At 43.5% G+C, this 25,656-nt stretch overlaps 1 protein-coding gene across 1 annotated transcript in view; it reads right to left on the bottom strand.

The window, feature by feature from the left end:
- Positions 1–25,656, bottom strand: part of TIAM2 (TIAM Rac1 associated GEF 2) — a 188,576-nt gene that overhangs the window by 50,851 nt on the left and 112,069 nt on the right. Inside the window, 5 exon segments of the mRNA XM_042987371.1 lie at positions 10,396–10,659; positions 11,800–11,892; positions 14,188–14,266; positions 14,479–14,583; positions 16,194–16,355. Coding sequence (XP_042843305.1) covers positions 10,396–10,659; positions 11,800–11,892; positions 14,188–14,266; positions 14,479–14,583; positions 16,194–16,355 — 703 coding nt within the window.

The following is a 25,656-nucleotide window of genomic DNA, read 5'->3' as shown; positions in this document are numbered from 1 at the left end:
ACACCGGTATCATTTCTCAGCTGGGCCATCAGCAGCTTCAGTGCACCTGCGCTCCCCTCCCCCTGGCTCCTCGTCACCAGGCCTTCCCTGCCTGGCACACAAGACCCTTTGTGACGTGGCCTTCCCCAGTCCTATCTTCTCCACCTCCCCCGTTCATACGTTACTGTCCAAAAACCGTGAATGACTCCCGCATCTGCCACAGCCAGACCCTGACCCCCACCCTCTGCCACTTCTCTGTACCCAGAATGCACTGCTTTCTCCAGGTTTAACACAAGTGAGACCCTCCCTCAGAAGTGGCCCTGAGAACCTAGAACATGAGTTATCGCTGCCCCTTATGTACACTAACAGCGCTTCTCAGAGTGTAGTCTGTAGACTCCTGGGGGTCACTGAGACCCTTGCAAATGGTCTGCAAGTTCAAGATGATTTTCATAAAAATGCCGTCACTTGCCTTTTTCTGAGGACATCTGCAATGGCGGCACAAGACAGTCGTGGGTGGACCTTCTAGTGGCACAGCACGTGTCAGAGCAGCGGCAACAACCGTACTGGTCACCACTGACGCCGTTACCCCATGCTTACATCAGGGAACACGCCAGCATCCATTAAGAATGTTCTGGAGTGCCCGGATGGCTAAGTCAGTTAAACGTTCGACTCCTGGTTTCAGTTCAGGTCATGATCTCACAGTTCGTGCCCCTCCCCTGCTTGCACTCTCTCTCTGCCTCAAAAATAAATAAACAAAAAATGTCCTCAATGAAGCAGAAAAAATGGCTGATTTTTACCAAAATTCAACACTTGGGAACACGTTTGGGAAGTATCCATATGGCTCTCTGCCACGGCTGTTCCAAGAAAATGCACTCACACCACTGGGTTGCAAGCTGAACAAGTTGTGTTTTTTGTTTGTTTTCTATAAAACTATGTTTACTCAAAAAAAATAACTGACAAAATATTTTCTTTAAAATGAACAAAGTGAGGGCACCTGAGTGGCTAAGTCAGTTAAGTGTCCAACTCCTGATTTTGGCTCAGGTCATAATCTCATAGTTGTGAGATGGAGCCCCATGTGGAGTTCCACAATGAGCATGGAGTCTACTTAAGATCCCCTCTCTCTCTCCTTCCCTCTTTCTCTCTCTCTCTCCCCCCCACCCTGCCCCGCCTTTCCCCCACCTGCACACAAGTGCTCTCTCAATAAGTAAATAAATAAAATGAGGAGCACCTGGGTGGCTCAGTTGCTTAAGTGTCCTACTTCGGCTCAGGTCATGATCTCACAATTTGTAGGTTCGAGCCCGTGTCGGGCTCTGTGCTGACAGCTCAGAGCCTGGAGCCTGCTTTGGATTCTCTCTCTCTCTCTCTCTCTCTCTCTCTCTCTCAGCCCATCCCCCACTCACACCGTATGTCTCTTAAAAATGAATAAACATTAAAAAAATTGTTTTAAATAAATAAAATGAAAAAAAAAAAAAGAGCCTATCACTTCCAAGAAAAAACATGACTATTATAGATAGAACTCCAACTTTCTAGCAAAACTTCAAATCTGGGAAAACTTGTGTTTACCACTGTGACCTTGATAGCTTTCCAATACATCAAGGCTTTTCCACAGGAAACTGGTGGTGATATTAATGTGATTTTAATGTTGTACAGTGAAATGTCCATATTTGAAAGACCTAAATAACCTAGCAACCTAATATTTTCCAAGTAGCTATTGCATGTTACAAAATCACATGATTAAAAGATCCATTCAAAGTGTAAAGCCAATGGATTTTAATAGGAGCAAGTAGAAAAGTCCACCATTTATGTTTCAGACCCCACATTGCAACTCACTTTGAAGGACTGACCACTTGTTGAGTTTTGGTGTAATATTAAAGAAGGATATCCACAATTATCTGAAAGATTATTAAAATACCTCTTTTGCAACTATGTATCTGTGTGGGACTGAATTTTCTTCACATCGCTTTCATGAAAACAAACACTGCAATAGGCTGAAACACAGAAGCTGACCTAAAAGCCAGCTGTATTCTAGTAGGACACCCAGTGAAGAGACTGCAAAAATGTAAAACAAAACTATTCTTCTGATCTTTTTTTTTTTCTTTTTTGGTCTGGAGGCCAGTTCACTAAAAATATGCTCATCATGTTAATGTGAAGTAGATTCATTATTCTTACTTTAAAATAAATTTTAATAACTATTTTTTAAATGTCTAACATAATAAACATTGATAGACAAAATCTGCATAACAATAGCTCTCTGGGGTCCTTGACGATTTTCTAGAGTTGAGGACCTGAAGACCAACAAGTTTAGGAGCTGCAGGACTACAGCTATTACTCTGGCGGATTGTGCTTGTGGTCTGTCGGCACATCCGCTCCTCCCCCACTGTAGCAGCCTCAGTAGGACCGTGGTTCTTTATTTTTGTACCTGCTCCATCAAACACAGTGCTTGACACTTTAACTCAAATTTATTATCTTACAGTTCTGGTGGTCAGAAGACTAAAATGGGCAGCTGGGCTGCATTCCATCTGGAGGCTCTAAGGGAGAATCTGTTCCCATGCCTCTGCTAATTCGAGAAGCTGCATGCATTATTTGGCTCCCAGGCCCACATCACTCTAATCTGCTTATGTCCTCACATCTCCAATTCTGACTCTCGAGCCTCTCTCTTTCACTGGGCCCATGCGTATAATCCAGGATAACGTCCCCATCTCATGATCCTTAATTTAATCACATCTTTGAAGTTTCTTTTGCCATGTAACTTCTTTTGCTATAGTCACATAGCCATGTACAAAGATAATGTAATAAAACAGAGCAGAAAAATACCCCACCATATCCCCCAACATTTAAGCGTCTCCAGACCAGAATGAGAAAGAAACTAAGACCAACGGTTACCTCTGGGAGACAAAATGGGTGACTAAGGACAGAGTGGGAGAAGTTCATCTATGTTATTTAGTTAACAAACACTTATGTGGCCTTCACTGTGTGCCAGGCACAATCTAGTTCTTTCCAAAAATTAGCTCATGAATCCCATAAAGATCCTAGACTGTATTACAGTTGCAAAAACTAAGCACAGACCAATTAAGTGGCTTGTCCAACCAAGATCACACAGCTGGTAAGGGGGCAACCCTGGAACCAAGACTGAACCCAGGTCGTCTGCCTAGTGTCCACGCTCTTAACCACTTCCCTACACGGCTCGGACTGTGTAACCCTTCATACTGCTGGAATTTCGTACAAGGCACGTGTATTACCAATCCGAACAATTAGAGATACAGTCACAATATAGCTGTCTCCAAAAGTGAAAACTAAAAAGGAGATATCCCTACATGGTCCTTCCAGATGGTCTCAATTCCTGCCCAAGGAAGAAGAAGGTCAGGAACACAATTCATCTTTAAACCCAACGCAAAGCGCAAACACAGAAATGCAGACAGGCATCGTCTAGCCGTCAGTAGTCATCATATCCACGGGAACAGTCAGATCTTTTTCTTCTTTTACGTAACAGGCTATAGAGTTTCCTCTTTCCAACACCACCTAACGGCTTCCCAGAAGCACTATTGCATAGCACCCCGGCTCACTGCACGGGCACAGGAGACTATATTCGATCCAGTCATCCCAAACTCTCAAATGCCTATTAAAAGTGACATATCCCACAGAAATTTCATACAGTGTTCTTTAGAGAAATTCTGTCAATTTTTACCTGAAAGAGGAATTTGTATTTAAGGTTAGCAGAGATAACCTAGGACTGGTTTTTAACTCACACTGCTGGCAAACTTCACTTACCAGCTTCTCCCTCAGTCCCGAGATGGCCTCATCCTCCATGCTGCAGGGCATCTCCTAACCAGCACCCTCCCTACCACAAGCCAGCAGAGCATGGCTCCTCCCGCCACGCCCCTAACGACACCTGTGAGGACCATACCATTCCTGGCCACGGCTTCATGTGCTGAGGCACACTGTGGTTCTATAGGACACCTATGATAATTCATTTATTCATTCTTTCCCCCTCTCCCCCCAAAAAACATTCATTTGAGTATTTATTTTGCAAGGGGCTTGTGGCCGTTAAAAACAATACTTTAAGACCCAAAGGAATGAAACCATAGTCATAGAATAATAAAGCAGATATGCAAGGGGCAGAGTATCTACCCAGAAGCGTTTCAAGCTGTGCATTAGTGGTCATAAAGTGACCAGACAAATCCTCTGCATTTTATACAAGGCAGGAGTAATTAATGCAATAGTCACCAGGTTTTTCAGACACAGGCCATGACATGTTATAAATTCCTGAAATTTAGGGTTTTCTACAATCCCCAAAAGACTTTCCAGTTTTATTTCCTGCTCACACACTAGCGAGGTGACCTCTACAAACGGTCTGGGTCCCAGGTTGCATGCTGTACGTGAAATGTCCCCCGGACCCCATGCCACACACCTCCCAATTGGTAACTGTCCATCGGCAGTGCTCAGAGCAAATGCTAAGCTTTCTCCAATTTTGCATGCCTCTGTTTTGGACTCTTTGCTCAAAAGAAACAAAAACATCAGTGAGAATTCTACTTGAGCTGAACTTCTAACTCTTTATTGAAAATTTTCTTTTCCTAAACAGTGAATTATTATTCACAAGTGTTTTACTTTTCCCACTCAACTATAAGCTTCTTGAGGATAGAAAACAATGACTAATTCATCTTTATGTACCTGCAACATTTAGCAGAGCGTTGTCTAGTTGTTAAATAAACAAGTGAATGGAGGACGAAGAAAAAGGGGACCATATTCCCCTACAACACTGTTTTATACAAGAATTAGTATCTAGGGACCACAGTTCCCTCCTCTGCTCAGAAATCCACATGCTCACTTCCACTGATGAAACGGAAAACGACCGTTGGCACCATTATAAGGAACAAAGATTTCTGATACCAAAGTTCTCTGTGTCCTGGTAAAAGTGGTATATTTCTCACTCATTTTTTTAAACAAAATTTTAATGCACCAGACATCTTTAGGAACTCCTAAGCTTTTACATCTGGGGATCTGGGGTGTCAGCCAGCCAGACTCAGTAACAGCAGTTTCACGCACAAACAGAGCATTCCCTGGGCTAAGCGCTGTTCGTCATCCTATACCAGGCTATGGAAGCCCAAGTGCCCTCATCCTCATAAACAGGAAATTAGTGGGTTTGCCACATCAGAGCTGGCTCTGGAATTCCTCTGCTGGTGGAAAGCTGTAGAAGGGGCACGTTCAGTCCCAGGAGCAATTCCTTCCAAAGAGCAAATATGCATCTAAGTGGCTTCTGGTAGTGTGACCTACACTACTCATACATCAATTTTAGAAAGAGACTGATTCAAAGCTGGGTGAGGAATTAAAAAAAAAAAAAAAAAGAACCTTAGGCTTCAACTACCTTCATCATCGGATAAGCACCGCTGGGCTGATATTGTCAAAGCGGGAGCAGGAAGACAGGTCTTTATTTGGCTCCTGTTAAATATACCTGGACCTTCACAGCACAGTGTTAATCGCTGTTTATGGACAGAGACCACGTTAATGCCACAACAAGCTTGGTGTTGACAGAAAGACTTTCTTCAGGAACTCTATGCCCAAGGAGACTCTCTTAAAAGCTGTTGGAATTTCTCAAAAGATGGTATACCCCAGAAAAGGATTTTCCACATAAACCACAAAAATGGCATTAACAGGAACCTGGTGTGATGAGGGCTGGCACACCGAACTCACTCAATGGCAGCCTTGTTGGCTCAAAACTAACACCAGCCTCTTTGGGGGATTCCGGTGGCAAAATTAACCTCTCTGTAATAAGTCTTTACAGAGGACTTTTCTGCTCAAAGTCAAACACAGCCTATATATACATTTCCTCTCTTTCCACTGTGGGTGAGCCGAACAGAAATTCAAACCCTTAAAAGCAGGGATCAAATGGTCATCCATTCTAAGGAAACCAAGGAACTTAATATTGAATGCTCATCAATTCTCGATGCGTTCCTCTCTACTCCACTCTTCACAGAGGATCACAGGAAGATCACAGCCAAGCCAGTGACTCTGCGAGGTTCTTTGCTTCTCGGTGTACTCAGCTGGCTGAACGGGCCAGTGTCTCCGGAGAGTGGGCTGCAGAACACTCGAGCTAACAAGTCAACTTGCCGCATCCTGAGCCACTTAGGACAGCGGTGGTGGTTTGGGGAGCATAACCCTCATTGAGAGAACACCACACAAACACAGCAGCTATCATTTGCTGAGAACTTCACTCATATTATCTCATTTCATCCCCAAACCCTTGGCACACAAGGGTTCGAGAAAAGGTAGGTCCTACCTCTCAGGTAGAGACCTGCCTCCTTTAGACTAATGGCCCCAGCGCAGTGTGAATGAGCCCACTTAACAAGGAAGCTCACGTACCCCAGACTTCGGAAGGAAGCGGACAGCCAGACCCAGGAATGTGCATTTCAAGTTCATCAGGTGAGCCTTAAGCATCACAAAGCCTGGGAACCATTTTCCTCAACTTCATACATACCAACGAGCCCTAAACACCAGCAGGATGCTTCTTTTCTAGAAAAGCAAAGATGCTGAACAGCGAGCTACAATCACTGCCCTGGTTCCTCAGGATCTGCTACTGTGGCCAGCACTTTTCTTCAGTCAGGTACGTGAAGAATAAAGGGTTTTGTTTTGTTTGCTCTAACCTGATCAAGAGACTAAAGCTAAAAAAGATAAATTTCTGGATACCTAAGCAAACCAAAAGCAGACCAAAAGCCCTAAACTCAATGTGGCTTGTCCCCAGGGCCTCACACATTTTGAACACCCAATATGGGGTCAGTAAACATTCCTCACGGAAAGTCAAGATAGGACCAAAACAACAGCTCAACAACTTCTTCTGATATTCTTACGTTTCTAAACAACAACAACAAAGACAGGTCTTCCCTTCCAGAGCACCAGCTGGGTTTTGGGGTTTGTTTGTTTTTTTTTTTTTTGATATTTTGTTTGTTTGTTTCTTTTAATTAACAGGTAGAGGAAAACAAAATGGGAAAATCTTCCTTCTTTTCAAGTATTGGGCTGCCTTCGGGTAATGCCAAGGGAACATGAAACTGGGGGAAAGGCAGACTCTGAGATGCCCACTCCTAACTATAACTCAAAATTATATAAAAATTGCTTATCAAAGTCATTTAAGTTGTTTCCTTTGTGTAATTTTTAATTTTTTTTTAGCAAGAAAATGGGACTACCTTTTTCTAATTCGATGGCCAAAGGACAACAGGGTAATTTTATTTACTTTTTTTTTAACGTTTATTTATTTTTGAGACAGAGAGAGACAGAGCATGAACGGGGGAGGGACAGAGAGAGAGGGAGACACAGAATCGGAAGCAGGCTCCAGGCTCTGAGCCATCAGCCCAGAGCCCGACGCGGGGCTCGAACTCACGGACCGCAAGATGGTGACCTGAGCTGAAGTCAGACGCTTAACCGACTGAGCCACCCAGGCGCCCCTAGGGTAATTTTAAATAAAACATGAAGCTACATAGGAGAGGGAAGAGGAGACCATGTTTGGAATTCCTGCCACGTAAGGAGCCGGGCTGGACACACACAGATGTGGACTCCCTCATGGTGACCCATTCGGCTGAGGGGTGAAAGCTTGTCTTCCAGATAGATGATAAATCAAGGTTCAATGTCTTCAGTACGGGCTCCCCCGGAAGCAGAGTCCAAGCCAAGGGCAGGGGTTTACAAGTTCATTTGGAAGGTGATCCCAAGAGGCCCAAGTGAGGGAACAGGGAAGGTGAGACCAGAGGGGAGAAATCCCATAAATGGTGTGCAAATGAGGTTGCTACATGCAAGTGGGGCTCAATTCCTCAGGGACCACCTGAAGAACTGGTCCGCACCTCAGGACTGTCCCCACGGTGGGTAAGGAAGCCAGCGCGTCTGGCTACCCACCTGCGCCCACGGTCGCACAACCGGCAAGCGCAGCCAGGACTCGAATCCAGGTCTGACTCAGAGGCTGCGTGCCTGCCACCACCCCATCCCACCTCCCACTTCACAAATGCAGGCTCCCGAGTATAACCATGATACGGTGCACAAATGAGGGACTCGGTCTTTTCCTCTTCCAATTCCCCACCCCGCACCTACCCCTTAGTTTCTTTCTCCCCATCCTTAAACACACACAGATTTCCTTTTGAGATGCTCACTCACAGGCATCTTCTTTCTTTATAAGCTACACAACTACTTCAAAAAAGTAAATAGGGGCGCCTGGGTGGCTCGGTCGGTTAAGCGTCCAACTCTTGGCTTCAGCTCAGATCATCTCTCGGTTTCGTGAGTTCCAGCCCCACACAGGGCTCTGCCCTGGCAGCACGGAGCCTGCTTGGGATTCTCTCTCTCCCTCTCTTTCTGCCCCTCCCCACTCACACTGACTCTCTCAAAATAAATAGACTTAAAAAAAAAAAGAAGAAAATGAAGAAGGCAAATAAATTTGCCAAGTGTTTGGGGAAGCAGCCCATTATGGCTGTTCTGTTTCCAACATAAACACGTTATTGTGGAACAGTAAGGGACAGAGACAGCAAAAGCCCAGGCACAGGGAGGTGGCGGGATCCTGGGGAGGACGATTCAGCCCCGCTGGACACAGGGTCTCCCAGGAAACCAGGGAGGGGTCAGGGGGCTCTCCCCGGATGGCAGGAGAGCACCGTCTTGGGACGGACGAGCAGATGGACGTACTGTGGCTGTGGAGGGACCTGGAAGAAGACCAGCTGTGGAGAAGCACGACCAGTCTGACCAGCTGAGCCACGTGTATACACAGACATCGGTATCCCTTAGGGAAGTCAGAAAGGCTTCGAGCGTTAGAATGGCTCCCTGGGATAAATAATACAACGGCTTTCTGACCTAGGACCTCTTTGTACTGTTTCTGCACAAAACAAACAAATGGGGTAATAAATAAGTTTAGCTGATCTGCTTGATCATTACTATTTAAAAAAAAAAAAAAGTAAATTTGCCACTTACACTGCTTTCTATAGAAATTTATTCTTACAGTACCAAAAGTGCTACAGACTCTGCAATGATTTCTTATTATGATAAAATACATAGAGATATAACAGGCAGTGAACGTATCCCTTAAGAATAATGAATCCAATGAACGGACATAGGCATGTGTTATACAGAACACTCAGGCCTGTAACACAGCCCAGGGTCACTGAGTGATGGCCCTAATATAACCAAGTAATTAATTAGTTCCATCATGGTTTTTGCTTTATGACACCCGTTTTTGTATGCCAAGAGTCAATTTAATGGCATTTTAAATTGGAGTACAGTCCCAAGAGAGGAGGAGAAAGCACTCTACACCTTATTGAATCACAAATCTTACATCTGATTTTTTTAGTTCCAAAAATGACCTAATAAACTTGCTTTATAATTAAATCTGAACAACTCCTCTTTTTGTGTTTTTCATTCATTTCTGGTAATCATGCAGAGATGTCAGTCGGAAATCTGTTATCACCGCAATTAAGAATAAAAACTCCCTTGTGTGCACATAACAATAAAGACCCTATGCTCAGTCTTGTGTGGGGGCTTGACCAGCTTCCCCCAGGAATACAAAGGGAAACTACAGGTTTTCAGTATTAGCTGGAGCCTCTGACTTACTTGCCTGCAACATATGAAGTACGCATGAATAATAAGCTCAGAAATCCACACCTTCAGATTAATTCCTCATATGGAAATTTTACCTTTAGAAAAATAAGCTGGCATACAGCTTTTCATTTTTAAGCGTTGGCAAAATTTTAAAATTTATGGCCTACATTAAAAGTTTGCAGTTTAGGGGCACCTGGGTGGCTCAGTCAGTTAAGCGTCTGACTTCCACTTAGGTCACGATCTCGCTGTTCGTGGGTTCGAGCGCCGCATCAGGCTATGTGCCGACAGCTCGGATTCTGTGCTTCAGATTCTGTGTCTCCCTCTCTCTCTGCCCTTCCCCTGCTCAGGCTCGCTCTCTCTCTCTCAAAAGTAAACATTAAAAAAAAAATTTAACCTTTAAAAAAAAAAGTTTGCAGTTTACTGAGAAAACAGTACTTAACAAAAGAGACAGAGAATTAAATCGTATCAACTCTTCTAAGAACCTAAGAGATTGCTGCAGAATGTTTTTGCCTTAGAGTCAACTGAATAGAAAATCAACTTTGGCATTTATGTTGGCTTTTGTTTATCTGCAATCACAGAGCAATTACAATACAAAACACTGTGGGTGATTTTTAAAGGTTCTGCGATTTTAAAGAATATTATTTTGTGCAGAAATTTGTTTTCTTTTTCGTGAAAGTGTTCCAATTTCTACAATGCATGGAATTTTTATTAAATCTACTTGGTTGGCATCTGTGCCCCCCTAACAAGTGACAAAACACTCTTCGAACACCTAAATAACCTAAGTTTGCAAGCAAAATTACAGCTTCAAAATATCAACTGTTGATAGCAGCAATGAAGAAAGGGAGAGGAACAGAGCCTTACCATTGGTTGTATTCTTTTTAAAGTTATTCAGGAATTCCTCCAGAAGCTGGGACTGGTTTGGAGGGGGCAGCAGACTCTTCTGGTCCTTTGAGAACAAGTCGCTGTCTGACCGGGAAGAACACAAGTTTCCTTTTGTGTCTGGCGGCCGGGCGATGAGAGTGAGCCCCACGCTCTTCTCAGAAAACAGGGTCTCCATCTGCTTAAGGTCCAGATCAGACACAGCTTCCCCATTTAAGGTCATGATTTCGTTGCCCTTTCTCAACCCTGAGAACAAGCAAGAGGAAACAGAGGGAGAAAAAAAAGAGATGACTGGAAGAGATATTTTAACATGAAGGAGGAGGACGGCTACGAGCTCAAGCCATGTGTCCGTAGGGACCGTTCCGCTGAGGTCTTCAAACAAAGTGCTGACGAGTACAGCATGTGGATGCCACTGATAACAGATTTCAGCCCACTCAAGACTGGGGTTGGAAGGAACGGTTTTGTGGGGGCGCCTGGGTGGCTCAGTCAGTTAAGCGTCACCTCGGCTCAGGTCATGATCTCGTGATTTGTGAGTTCGAGCCCCGCATTGGGCTCTGCAATGACAGCACAGAGCCTGCTTGGGATTCTCTCTCTCCTCCCTTCTCTCTGCCCCTCCACCCTCCCTTCTCAAAAATAAACAAACATTTAAAAAAAAAAAAAAAAAGGAGGAGGAGGAACAGTTTTGGGTTTTCTGGGGGCAGGGGTTAAGTAAGCTTTACACCGAATGTGGCGCTTGAACTCACAACCCCAAGATGAAGAGTTGCATGCTCTACCGAACGAGCCAGCCAGGAAAGCTCTTTGTTCCTCTACCTGATGTTAAATGCCCTGTGAAATAACACTTGTTTTCTTCCACTTTCTTTCTCCAAGTGTCTGTACACATGCATGTGTCTGTGTGCGTGTGTGTGCATGTGTGTGTGCGTGTATGTATACATATATATGTTGTCTCTGTATATGTACGTAGTCTCTTTCAAAACACACCCCCCACACACAAATACTCTATGCACATATATATGCATATGCATTTTTTTTAATTTTTAAAAATGTTTTATTCACTTTTGAATGTGACAGTGTGAGCGGAGGAGGGGCAGAGAGGGGGGGAACAGAAGATCTAAAATGGGCTCTGTGCTGCCAGCAGTGAGCCTGATGCAGGGCTCAAACTCACAAACCGTGAGATCGTGACCTGAGTCGATGTTGGACGCTCAACCGACTAAGTCACCCAGGTGCCCTACACATATGCTTTTTCAATTAAACTATTAAGTTTACTTTATTTTTAATTCTAGAACAAACCATTTTCTGACAAAACTGTAAGAAGAAAATTTCCCTAGGCAGACTGCATTCCACAGTTTTGAACTAAGAGAGAACAGAGACACCGCGTGCCATGCAGACCTTCTCCATATGCCAAGCCGTCAGGGAGAACGTCACTTATAAATATTCGGCTGAGATGCTGATGCTCGTCCACCTGCGCTGTCACTGCAAACCCTAGGAGTGAAAAGAAGAGAAAAAAACAAGTCTAAATTCAGCACACTAATTAATTTCTCCAACTCAATCAGCAGTATTCCCCTGGACATCTATTCTCACAAGTACACAGTGTCAAGAAAGTCAAATCACAAGTAATTTGAAAACACAGATTATCTAGCAGGGGCAGGAAAAGGGGAACGTGTCAGATCTAAAGGTTTAATATGAGCGCACAACCCTATTCAAAAGCGGAGACAATCTACCCACGTGTAGAGCAGCATTATCTGCAATAGCCGAAAGGTGAAAACAAGCCAACCATCTCCCACCAGATGAATGGAAAATAAAACGCAGTGTAGACATACAGAGGAATTATTCACTCATAAGAAGGAAAGAGATTCCACTGCACACTGTAACAGGGCCACACCTGGAGGGTGTTATGCTCTGTGAAATAAGCTGGTCAGAAAAGAACAAATACTGTAGGTTTCCACTTAATATAATGTACTCAGGGCAAATTCATACAGACAGAAAGCAGAATGGTGGGGGGCGGGGGCAGGGGCCGGGGGAGGAGGAATGGGGAGTGATTGTTTAATAGGTACAGAGTTCCAGTTTTGCAAGATGAAAATAGCTCTGAACATGGACGATGTTAATGGCTGCACAACAATGTGAACGTATTTAATGTCACTGAATGGTCATTTTTAACCGTGCTTAATGGTTACAGTGGTAAACTCTGTTATGTGTATTTCACCACATTTTTTAAAAAATTTTCTAGAAGTTGAAACCAGAGGATATTCTTACTGAAATAAATAAAATTCGAATACAAAATGTTTGTTAAGAAACAACTCTATATGGGGTTAGGCATTTTAAGTAGGTAAAAAACCACTTGGATGGATACCATACGTGCCCTAAATGTGACCACATGCAAAAACCCAGGTGAGACAGCTCCTCCTCAGAATGCACTTGGAGACTGCCCTTCTCTGGGATTCCACAGTTAGGAGCACTCGTTTCCCTGACTAGGTCCCAGAATAAGGTGAGTTCTTTGCCAACAAAAAGAATGACGTTTCCCTGTTTCCTCTGTGCCTCAGGCAGAGCCTTGCAGATGGTGGTCATGAAAGGGTATCTTTGTAAGTACCCTCAGTTATTCAAAACACAAAAAAGATTCACAAATACCCACCATGTAAAGTAGAGCGGAGGCCAAAAGAACACAGACAAAATGCTAAGAAGGCTTCAAAGGGAAAACCAACACAGCATTGGTCAAACAGACTATGTAAATTAAGAAACAAAGAGCATGTCCATTATATCAATTAAAAGAAAAAAAAAACAACAAAGAACAAATCACAAGAAAACATTAACATATTATAATGACTGGAATTTGATCAGGTGGATTCGTTTCAAGGGGAAAAATTACATCAACGTATCCAACAAGAAATAGTCTTTTATGGAGATGTGTACTGACCACGTCTAATTATTGAGTGCCCATGGTAAAAGACAGAACAAAATATTGAAATGAACATTTAGACAAGAGCACAGTCCATGAGGAGCTCAAAGCCAAGTTTAAATACATACATATGGAAATGCAAGGATCAAATATTACAAAGTAACTTGGGTAACACTGACTATTAATTTTTAAATTGAAGGTAAAGCAATTAGATAAGCCTTCTTTACGAAAGTTAGAGCTTCAGGGGGTGTCTGGGTGGCTCAGTTGGTTAAGCGTCCGACTTTGACTTCGGCTCATGTCATGATCTCATGGTTTTTGGGTTCGAGCCCCACATCAGGCTCTGTGCTATGCTGTCAGTACAGAGCCTGCTTGGGACTCTCTCTCTCTCTCCGCCCCTCCCCCACTCTCTTTTCTCTCTCTCTCTCTGTCTCAAACATTAAAAAAAAAAAAAGTTAAGACCTCCAGTTAGTTCTTGGAAGGCATGGTGGATTTACACAGAAAAGAGGAAATGGGGCAGGGGAACCGTGAGGGGCAGCATTCCAGGCAGGTAAAAAGTTGAGACCAAAGACACGGGGGGGTGAATCAGAAGTTACTCAGCCTAGAACAGCACCTCGCACGCAGGAGATTCGTTGTTACTCTTAATCACCATCATTTCAAACTCATCATTCCTTTTAATTACTTTGGCATTTTTCCCCAGTGTTAATGCCTCTCTTTTTAGCCCAATATAAATAAACAGAGATGAAAGGAGAGAAAGGAAGTTCAGAAACCACGGTCATAGTTTACACTAAAACGTAAACATAAATTTTAGAAAATGAGGTCCAAGATCCCGGGGCAAACTAAGCGAGGATGGACAGGGGTTCCCGGACAGGGGTTCCCAGGCTCACCGAAGTCAGACACACTGCCGGTCTTCGTGAGCTGCACGTCATAAACGCTTAGGGGAAAGATTTCTATTTCATCATAAACCTACAAGAGGAAAACAACAAAATCAGAAAATTTAATGTCACGGTGTCTTGGAGACTTACTTCGATGATTTTCAAACTAGATGCCAAATGCGAACGAAGACCCGCCCCCGCCGCCCCTCCCCCCCCCCCCAACCACATACTTCTAAAATCAAGAGGCCATGGATGGGGCTCAAAGTTCCCTTTCTAAAGCCTTTCTAAATGCACACCACTTGCCTGCTCTTGCATACATTCGTACGGCGCAGGGACGCAGTCCTCGACATTTTCGTCTACTAGTCTTCGGAGCTGCAGGCCATAGCGGCTGGGTTCCAGCTGCCGCATCTGTGAAGAAAATGACAGCTACTCAGATTTTGCATGTTCTTTCTCAACTCATCATGGTTCGTTCAAAATCAAAGTGGAAATTCCTGAAGGAGATACCGTATGTGGCTTGTGGAGTTTAAACCCATATGTAAGAGTTCAAATTTAAATGTGCAAAAAAAGAAAGAAGGCACAGATCATTATTTTTAAGAATGTTTTCTCTAAACGGGCGCCTGGGTGGCTCAGTCAGTTAAGGGTCTGACTTTGGCTCAGGTATGATCTCACGGTTCATGGGTTCGAACCCCTTGTCGGGATCTATGCTGACAGCTCAGAGCCTGGACCTGGTTCGGATTCTGTGTCTTCCTCTCTCTCTGACCCTCCCCCACTCACACTCTGTCTCTTTCTCTCTCAAAAATAAACAAACAGTAAATTTTTTTTTAATAAAGAGGTTTTCTCTAAATGACACTGCTTGTCACTAAAGGCAGGAGATGTACTTTTAAGAAGTTATGGTAATAATATACACCTGATAGATCTTACCATCTCAGCAAGTACTATCCTTTTATACATTGGTTTCACCTAGCTTGAAGTTGTTTCTCATTACTAATTTGCGAAATGTGAACAATCACAGAATTAGGATTGCGTACTCCAAAATTTTTTCAAAAGGAAAGGGTATATGCACGCACTCATCTGTTCGTTCAGGAATTGATCCCAGGCCTATGTAACTGGATCTAATTGACCCACTACTGCTTCTGGCATCCTCTAGCATCTAGAAGACTTATGAACTTCATAACTGACGTTGTGGGTATAAAGCAATATTGTGGGCTGTCTGAATAAAAACCTTACATGACAGAGCGAAAGGAAATTAATTTTCATAAGAATGCAAGCTACATATATAAATGGTATCCTAAGGCTGAAGTCAAAGCAAGAAAATTAAAAGATAAATAAATTAAAGATCATCCACACCTATTGTGTACCTGGTAAAGAGTTACCAAAGTCTACATGCTTTTTCTTACCATGTATTTGATGGCATTTTCTCTGAAACCTTAAAAATAGCTCAGCTCTGCTACGCCACCTGGTGGATTAAAAACACCTGCTCTGACGTGGAGTCTTCTCTCAGAAGTTGTTTTAAGACTTGGCATAAATGTTCTTTTCGGAAGGAAAACCTAGTTTGAATAATGAGTGAAACATCATCTCATGACAATCTCCAGGCCGCAACTGGGAATGGTGTATCAAGTTACTTGTTCAGTCTGGAGAAACTCGGTAAAACTGTTTAGGATTAAATCAAACTACTTCCAAGTTTATGCCACTTTCTTCCAGAGCAGCGTCTCTAAGGAATTTCAGTAACAACCGTCTTCAAAATTATTCTAGATGTTAAAAATTATTCTAATACATCTCCATTTAATTCTAAAGGCGTATATAAATTCAGTAAAACAGCTCAGGTTCTCTTCACGAAGGCAAGGGGCCATAACCTAACAACTCATTCTGCTAAAAGACGGAAGAGGAGAATGTGAATTAAGTTAATAAACAGGACTATCAATAAGCATGTTGATTAACAGATGTTAATCTTTTGGCATAGGAGGGCAACATTAACGATTATTTCTACGGAGACACAGTTCTGCAGCCAAACCCATTACCTTGCACGCCAAAGTCAAAATATCTTCTACTCTATGTTCTGGCTTGATCGTTACAGTAACTCCTTGATTATCCTGAAAATGAACATAAGTCTGGACTTCCCATGTGTTGTCCCGGGGAACACCATCAGCCGTTGAACCGTATATATGCAGAAGTTCATCAACCTGTTTTCAGACACCACGAGGAAATAGAGACAGATGTGATAAACAAAGGACAGACACTACTAAAAAAATGTCCCTCGGATTCATTGTGTATTTTATAGAAAGCCCTGCCGCAGTTCTTCTGCCATGTCTGGCTTCTCCTAAACCTCTGGGACGGACAAGCCCGGTGTCTCTTCAATCACTGGACCCACAAAAACTGAAGCCCAGGAAGCCTGACTGGAAGACAATGGATTCCTCATCCGATGTCCTAGCCACGTGCCATCTGCCACTCAGCCCAAGTTAGAACACGACACTGTGGCTACAAGCAGGCTTGGCATCCACGCTCGCGGGTCTGGAACTGCCTGTTGACAAGGGCCCTGTGAAATCTGCATTCCTGACCCCAGTGAATTTCAGCACGCTCTTGTTTATGGCCACTGATGCCTGCCCACAATTTAACCTGAACTGCACTTAATCCAAGCATGTTTCTCTTCTCTCTTATTTCTACTTGCTTTTTTCAAATCAGTCTCTAATCCTGGAGGCATTTTTTTTCTTTCTTTCAGTTATTTCACATCTAGACACTTAAAAATCATCATCTCCAAACATAGCACCTTTAAAAGGAAGCTTTTCCCAAAGATATTTACTTCCCTAGACCCCATTATCATGGTAATTTGATAACCTCATGCTAACATGATTTATAAACAAAAACGGTTAACATTTATTAAGCAACTCGGAAATGTTGTCCTCTGGTTAGGTTCTTACACTAGCCTGGTAGAAAAGACTTGGGGATTAGAAATAAAAAAACCTGGGGCGCCTGGGTGGCTCAGTCGGTTAAGCGGCCGACTTCAGCTCAGGTCATGATCTCGCGGTCCGTGAGTTCGAGCCCCGCGTCGGGCTCTGTGCTGACAGCCCGGAGCCTGGAGCCTGTTTCAGATTCTGTGTCTCCCTCTCTCTGCCCCTCCCCCGTTCATGCTCTGTCTCTCTCTGTCTCAAAAATAAATAAACGTTAACAAAAAACTAAAAAAAAAAAAAAAAACCTGATGTTCAAGTTACACACTCTACCGTTTAATTAATAGTAGGACAGGACATTCACGTACTGAGCCTTGTCTCCTATTCTGTAAAAGGGGATATTAATAATATAATTACTTAAGTTCATTAATACAGATTTTGCAAGCAAAAAAATATAGATGTGAAAGTACCCGACGCACTAGAAAATGTTACATATAGATTCAATACGATCACATTATTATATCCTACCTATCATACATTAAAGTTATCATCAATGGATGACTTTACTTTGAATGTCATGCATTAAAAAAAAAAAAAAAAACCCTCAGAGCAAAAATTCCTCCAACGCAGGATTAAAAAAGTAGAATAGGTACATTAAAGATTTCAAAAGAACAGGTTTAAGAAAAGCAAAGGAAGAATCAAGTTGTCTGTGTTGCCTTTTGGAAACTGCGGTATTCTTCTTTACAGTGACGTTTCTAGATCTGTCATGGATCTGTCATTTTCTGGGAAGATGATCATAGCCCAGAATGAGTATCCACCTCACGTGCCAAACCAAAAGAGAAAAAGAGAGGAACAGATACATGCCTGGAGCCAAGGAGCAGGAAACCAGCACAGACCCGCTTTCCCCTGAAGGATCCTATCTCATACAGATGGCTTGTCCTTCTCTGATTCAACCTCCGGATACTGTGTCTCTGGGGAGTGATTTCAGCCAGGTGCATCAGCAATGAGCAGGTACCGCCTTAAAGGTACGGACCTCACCTCTCAAACCACGCTTGCTCGGAAGCAAAGTAAAAGCCCAGCAGAGGTCACTGCGGAGTAAGAAACCACACAAGAAGCCAGGCCAAGAGGAAGGAAGTCCAGTACTCCTGCAAAGCAATTTAATCCTGCACTTTTAGAGCAGAGCAGGAAAAATGTAACTGAAGAGCGACAGGTGGCGGGGGAGGGGGCACACGAGAAATGCAAACTCACAACTTTCCTGCCCTCCTGTCCCCATCCTTCACTGTCCATCACAGGGCACCTGCCTTACACGGGGCCAGATGGAATAAGCTTTTTGGTTTTTTTAAGTAGGCTCCACACACAACATGAGGCTTGAACTCACACCTCTGAGATCGAGGGTCGCGTGATGCTCTACTGAATGAGCCAGCCAGGCGCCCGTGGATGGAATCAGCTTCTCACATGCTATCAGTTCGCTCACTACTAACACCCCTGTATGCATTGTCCTGACCCTCTGTGGAACAGCTGAGGAAAATGAGGCTCAGCAAAGTCTAGAAACTTGCCCAAGCCCAAGCTCACACGGTGAGCTGGGATGGTGGTACTATGGGGGTCTGAAACCGAGAAACCTGGCTGCAGTCTGTGCTCACCACTGCACTACAGAAATATCAACCTGGCAGTTACCTCCCCACGAAATGGACACACAACCTTTCTGGATTCTTTTCTGTTATTCCACCCACACACTACCGTTCTAACTGGACAAAATGGCTCACCTGACACTCCCAGCACCCTCTTGCCTCCAGAACCTTATTCATTTTCATTTCCTTTGCCTGCTTTATCTTCCCATAGCTTCAGGGCTGAACTCCATACATCCCTCAGCCTTGTTTCAACTGCTACCCCCTCCGCCACTAATGAAGTCTCTCCTCCTCCCTTCCCTCGCACCCCTAATTCTACTCAATTAAAGGAGTCTACTGTCAGGGCTCCTGGATGGCTCGGTTGGTTAAATGCCCAACTCTTGATTTGCTTCAGGTCATGATCTCATGGTTCACGAGTTCAAGCCCCACACTGGGCTCTCTGACGACAGTGTAGAGCCTGCCTGAGATTCACTCTCTCTCTCTCTCTGCACCCCCCCCCTCTCAAAATAAATAAATAAACTTTAAAACTAAATGAATAGGGGCACCTCGGTGGCTCAGTCAGTTAAGCATCTGACTTTGGTCGAGGTCATGATCTCACAGTTCACGGGTTCGAGCCCCACGTCGAGGTCTGTGCTGGAAGCTCAGAGCCTGGAGCCTGTGCTTACCTCTCTCTCAGTCCCTCCTCTGCTTGTATTCTCTGTCTCTCAAAAATAAATAAATGTTAAAATTAACTAATTCATTAATTAATTTTTAAAAATGAGTCTACGGTCTTTATATCCCTGTTGTAGCAGTCAGCTATGCCCAGCTAACTGGACAGTCATTTTCAGGCTGCTCTCACATCCCCAAGCAGAGAGCAGAGGCTGTCTTTCCAACTCTGAGTCTCCCTTGACCCTTGACCCAGTGTATTCTGCATCCACCACATATCCAGCACATGGGTACTGAATTGGATGCAACTAGAAATTCACAGTCATACATAGGCTTGAAAGGTGAAAGCTGCCCTATTTATACAGTGTCAAGATTTATACACTCAATCTTCCCTAAGTTTCAAGAAAAGAAATAGGAGATTATTGAAGGGGAAGAAGTCCTGGACCAGAGAAAGGCTGCAGGTAAAGGCCAAAGTGGAAGGAAGGACAGACTATTCATATTCTATTCAATTAAACAAGGCTTTGTGCCTACAGCTGCTCCATGGAATCCTTTCCCGAGTCTCACCACTGACCTAAGATTGAGTAAATGATGGAAGAGATGATGCCTATCAAAGCCAAGGCTCTGGAAGATTCCTAGCCTCTCAGGAGATCCTGCAATGAAAATTCAAATGCAATTTTGTCCTGTGCATAACACACAACCTCAAACATGCAGTTGAAGAAAGGTAAAAATCTGGTTATTCCAAAGAAATACCAGGAATATGGAGCTGATTAGTGAATTAGAATGAGAAAAAAAGAAAAGGCTAGGTGTTTACAGACCTCCTACGTTGTCGTGAGCTTTGCCCACTTGGAGTGAAAACTAAACTGATTCCCTCAAGGGTCAGTGCTGTCCATCCATGCCGAGAATATATATACATGGCTTTCCTTTCAATAAGCCAGATAAAATATTCTCCCGTATTCTTTTTCCTAAGACGAACAGAGAATCTTGAAAGCAAGCAAACAAACTAAGCCGTCTGGAAAGCTCTGTTGCCAGACTATCCTTTGCAGAGGCGCTCTGTGCACCTTTGAACCACTCATCCAGAAGCCCATGGTCGGCTTCTCCACCAAGGCTGTGCACCCCCAACCTGCCTCCTCCCCCAGCTCTCCCCACAATCCTCCCCACTAAAAACTAGTTCCCAATTAGCCTGCTCAAGGTTTCCCGTTCCTGGAGAAGATGAACATAGCAAAATTATAACAGACGATCAATCCGGTCAAATCCCAGCCTTGGGTAGACTGCTTATCTAACGTCTCTGGGCTTCCGTTTCTTCACATTTAAAGGGGGGCTAAGACCTTCCAGCTTCACGGGGAGGTCAGGAGATTGGTGTGAGGAGTGGCGTTTGAAGGCACATAAACTGTAAAGGGCTGGTACAATGCAAAGGCACCGTTCTGAAATTCAGTCGGGACTGCAGAATCACATCCTAGTAGCCGTAACCACCAAAATTCGACAATGGCCGCTGTCAAGAACTGCCGGAGAACCATCCTTTGTTTCAAAACCCTGGGGAGCTACCAGGGCCCAGACCACCGTGTGGTCAGCTCTGGCCATCCACAAGATGATGGGATCATCATCACTGAACCACAGGCATGGCCACTACAGACCCACTAGCTAAGGTCTGCCTTCCTTGGAGGTGACTTCTACAGAAGCGTTTATTATTACTATTCCATGAATGGTCCTGAAAGCACATGTCAAATTACTTATGCTCAGTGTGCCTCAAGGAGAGAAAATTGAAACTCCGCATGTTCTCACAGCAGATGCTTTTGGATCAAATGGCTTGTAATTACTACTTGGATCACTGAAGGGAAGTGAGTAGCAAAATCACAATCTGGCTGTCACAAATGGGCCCTCTACCACAGTTGCTGATAAAAGGAAAGTCTATTAGCAAGTGAGATGAGGAGAAAACACAAAAGGAGTTACATGCTCTTGGTTTTCTTAATAACGGTAAAATGTCATGGAGGAGAAAAGTGTTTATCTCCTTCTTGGGCCGATGCCCAAACATCAGTTGATCTGAAAAGCAAACAAAGACCTATCTATCTGTACATGTATGTAGGCTGTGGAGGGTTCCACACTCCTAACTCTATTTCAACAGACTACTAGGTTATGTTCAGGAGTAAGTGGGTTTCATTCACATTTTCCATTTAAGAAACCAACATTACTAACGTTGGAGCTAATGACTCATGTGACAATACTTCATTCACTCGCAGCCACAGAAAGTTGGGACGCCCCAAGCCAATTTTCCAAGACAGACAGCCAAGGCCTCCGGGCTCCACTATTTCTGCAGTGAAGCTGCTGGGGTAGCTGTGGGCCAGAGCCCCAGGAGGGGATTTGTTGTCACTATCTCCATAACAAACACCTCCCTTCGAACACTGCTTGCGACTCATTATTGCTCATCAGAAAGTACTCTATGAAAAGCTTTCATTTTGGGCTCGCCAAAATGTCCTTTCAAAAATGCTCAAATAAGACTGGCTTTACTCCAAACTTAACAGATTTTGAATCAGGATGACTCAGTGTTGGGACTGTTACAGGATGCACCAATTAGACAGGAATATTTAAAAACGCCTGTGACCCCTCCCTACCAAGGCTCAGGAGAGGCTGCCTTTCTGTGCCGCTAATGGACATGATACACTGACTATATGCAAATACGTGTGCAACTTGTAAATACTCTCCAAGAATGATTAGCAGAGGAAAACTAGTGAAATATTATTCAACTAGCTATAGGCAGAATTTTAAGTCCCAGAGACACAAAATACAAATATCTCTAATTCCACCGGCAACTCCATTTAAACCTAATTATCTGAGTACTGTCGCACAGAAATGATAAATACACCATTAAAGTAGCCGTAGAAGTCAAAAGAATTTTTTCAGTGTCCCTATGCCAGAGGCAAATTTTAGTGAAAATAGGAATAAATGTTTAAGCTCATATGCTTTAAAAAACAGACTGAATATTTGCCTCTCATCCAGGATAGCACTGGTGGGACCTAGCAATTAAATCGCAAGAAGATCATTTGGTAATTTGAGCCCAATTTAAATAAGCACTAAGCTTAATTCTGACCATCAATAGCTTTTTTAGCAAAATTTCTTTTTTTTTTAATGTTTATTTATTTTTGAAAGACAGAAACAGAGCATGAGTGGGGGAGGGGCAGACAAAGAGAGAGAGAGACAGAATCTGAAGTAGGCTCCAGGCTCTGAGCTGTCAGCACAGAGCCCCATACACGGTCCAAACCCATGGACTGTGAGATCATGACCTGAGCCAATCGGACGTTTAAGAACCAACCCTTCCCCCAGGCTCCCCAGCAAAATTTATTTTCAAAGTCTGACATAAGTTCCGTTAATAAAAAATGCTTTGGTGATATAATTTCTTAACTTCTAAAGAACTTTAAATTGTTATTTAATGAGGGAAGAGATACAACCTTAATATTATGGTTTTTGTATTGCAGATCAAACACTTCTCAACTATTATGAAAGGACTACATTTAATACAGGCAAAAGGCAGGTGCATCTGGGTAGCTCAGTCGGTTGAGCGGCCAAATATTGATTTTGGCTCAGGTCATGATCCCGGGGTTTTGGGAATGAACCCCTCACTAGGCTCCACACTGTGCATAGAGCCTGCTTTGGATATTCTCTCTCTCTCTCTCTCTCTCTCTCTCTCCCCACCCCCCCCCCTGCCTCTCTGCCTCTTTCCTCCACTCGCACTCTCTAATAATAAAAATAAAAAATTCTCTAATAGAGGAAAGGAAAATTCATTAAGCGATACTATATCCTTAGCAGGGTGCCACAGACTAAGAATGTCTATATAACCATTAAATATAAACTATACAGAGCAAGGGTCCCTATTACTAGCCTCCCCAGGAGACACGGCTGGGTCATATCACTAAGGGTTAAAGGTAGTAAGAAACAAGGAAACACAGGTGTCTCCCGCTTTTCCACAGTTCACAATGTGCTACTTTGCTTTCATGCAAGACCTACATGTGTACCTGTTACAGCTAACTGAAAGGAATCTATAGATTTTCACTTTGATGAAATCAGGTGAAAAGCAAAAATGTGTTCAGTGTCTGTTTTGCAAGAAGCCATTATAGAGACAGGACGCACACCCCACAAGCAAGAGCGGCACCACCAGCCTCCTTCCCTGGGAGCTACACTCAGCACCTGAGCATTGAACGGTCTCGTGTCTGGGAGCATCTGAGCTCTACCTCCGTTTATTTTGCGCATCCTTTAGCAAGATGTGCCCGAAGGTATCCGAAAAGCCTAAGAGGTTATTTTTGAGGTCTGGGAATGCTCAACATTTTTTCCATATAAATTAATTGTGTCTGCCTCTCTGCTTTAGGACACTTCCGCTTACAAAAGGTTTCACAGGAATCCCCTACTTTCAATCAGTGGGGAAACCTGTAATGGCGATACAATTTTTTTTAATCAAGTGAAAAAAGGAGGATGGTGACTCCTTCTGGATTTTGAAATAGGCTGTACATGGGTATAGAAGTAAAGGGTCAGGGAATGGAAGTTGTTTCCTGACACTTGTTTATAGAAGTCTGACGTTTTGATGACGTGATTTATAAAAAGGAAGATTTGGGTTTGGCATCCTTGTGGCCCCATGGCTGGTCAGATCTAGCAAAGGGAGAGCACTGGGAACAGAGAGAAACAACGCAGCGACACGGCCCCTGGCACCGGCCATTCCCTCTCACACCACCCCCTCTTGCAGACCCTGACCTCTGAGAATGGGAGGTCAAGGGGAATGGGGTTTTGGGCGGACGTTTTCTGTCCCATTTGAGGACACCTCAGGCAGAGCAGCCCGCTGGGAGCAGGGTCAACAATAACAACAGCATACTCAACAGCCCTGGGGCCCACAGTGGGAACCGAACTCACACGAAGGCAGAAGAGGGAGTTGTCTGTGTTGTATGATTTGAGAATCACCAGAAAGCACCTCTCTTACCCCTCCCCTCAGGACCCATCAACAGTGTAACACTCAACCATTTCTCGGTTTTGTCTAGTCGAATTGTCAATCGACTGAATGCTCCCAATTAAGTGATTGAAATAACACTTCCTACTTCTGCAAAAGCGTATTAAAATTGCCCAAGCCTGTTAAAATCAGGTTTCAGCCTCAACAAATACTTTAGAGGTTCACTGGACATAAAACCCAACATGAAATGATCTGGTGAAGATGACCGCGCAATCATTCCGTAACACAAAACACAGCTTTAAGGGGAAGGTATGAATTTGAAAACAAAAACAAAAACAAAAAAAAAAAACAAAGAAAAAGCATACACTCATCCAGACAACCTTTACCCTACCCCACAATTCCATTCAGAAACGGTTCTGAGCAACCATTCAGTCGGGCCATTCTGGAGACTAGAAATGACCCTTTGCTCTCCACTGAGGGCACCTGGGGAGCCACAGCATGGAAGTACTATCTGTGGAGATCTCTGACAACCCTGAGGGGCAAATGCGATTTTGGATTCACTACACTCTCAAACAAGGTAAGTATTGCTGAGCAATCAGGATGCATAAATGAAAGTCGCTATTTTGATTTTAGTCTAGCCATGCCATTTTCAAGAGAGGTTCTCCATGAATTGAGAGATCTTCAAAATTACTTGGCACTCTGAGAATATTTCTTATTTACCCACTAGAGACCATCTGAATACTAAATTTATTTTCAACAGATTCACATAAAGATTCTGGACTAGCACTGCCCGCTAACCTTAGCATTTGCATCATCAGAGTGAAACAAGATGGCTGCCCCTACAGGCACATTTCCCTCACGGGAGTTACAGAGTTTTGAGATGGCAGAATTCCAGAAAATCCTTAACTGCTACTTGGTTCAAATATGTGATGGACAGGAAAAGGCCGGGGGGGGGGGGGGGGGGGGGGGGAGACAAATGAAATGGCGCTGCAATGTTCATTTGGCAGCTACCCCTTTTCAGTATTTAAAATTTTAAGTTCCATAATATTTACAGGATCTTCACATCAGAATTTATACTAAGTGTTAACTGTGCTACATTTAAAGTTTTAACTTTAACGTTGTCTTTTTTTTTTACTTCCCATACGGTTATATATTTCACTTTTCCATAATGCCATATATTATTCAAGTAACCCTGAATCTTCTTGATGTTGTTTTTAACCAAGCAGTACACATTTCTGAAGATGTGAAACAGAGCTCAAAGCTGAGATCACAAAACCACCATGATCAAGCTTGTAACTATGTTCCGAATGTGCACAGAACAAAAACTGTAAAGAAATACAGCTAAATATTAAAAGTGGTTGTGTTTGGAGGTGGGTGGCTCAGTTGGTTGAACACCTATCCAACT

The sequence above is a fragment of the Panthera tigris genome, chromosome B2 (genome assembly GCF_018350195.1).
Source record: "Panthera tigris isolate Pti1 chromosome B2, P.tigris_Pti1_mat1.1, whole genome shotgun sequence".
Taxonomy (NCBI): Eukaryota; Metazoa; Chordata; class Mammalia; order Carnivora; family Felidae; genus Panthera; species Panthera tigris.
This window is presented reverse-complemented; position numbering and strand designations above follow the sequence as displayed.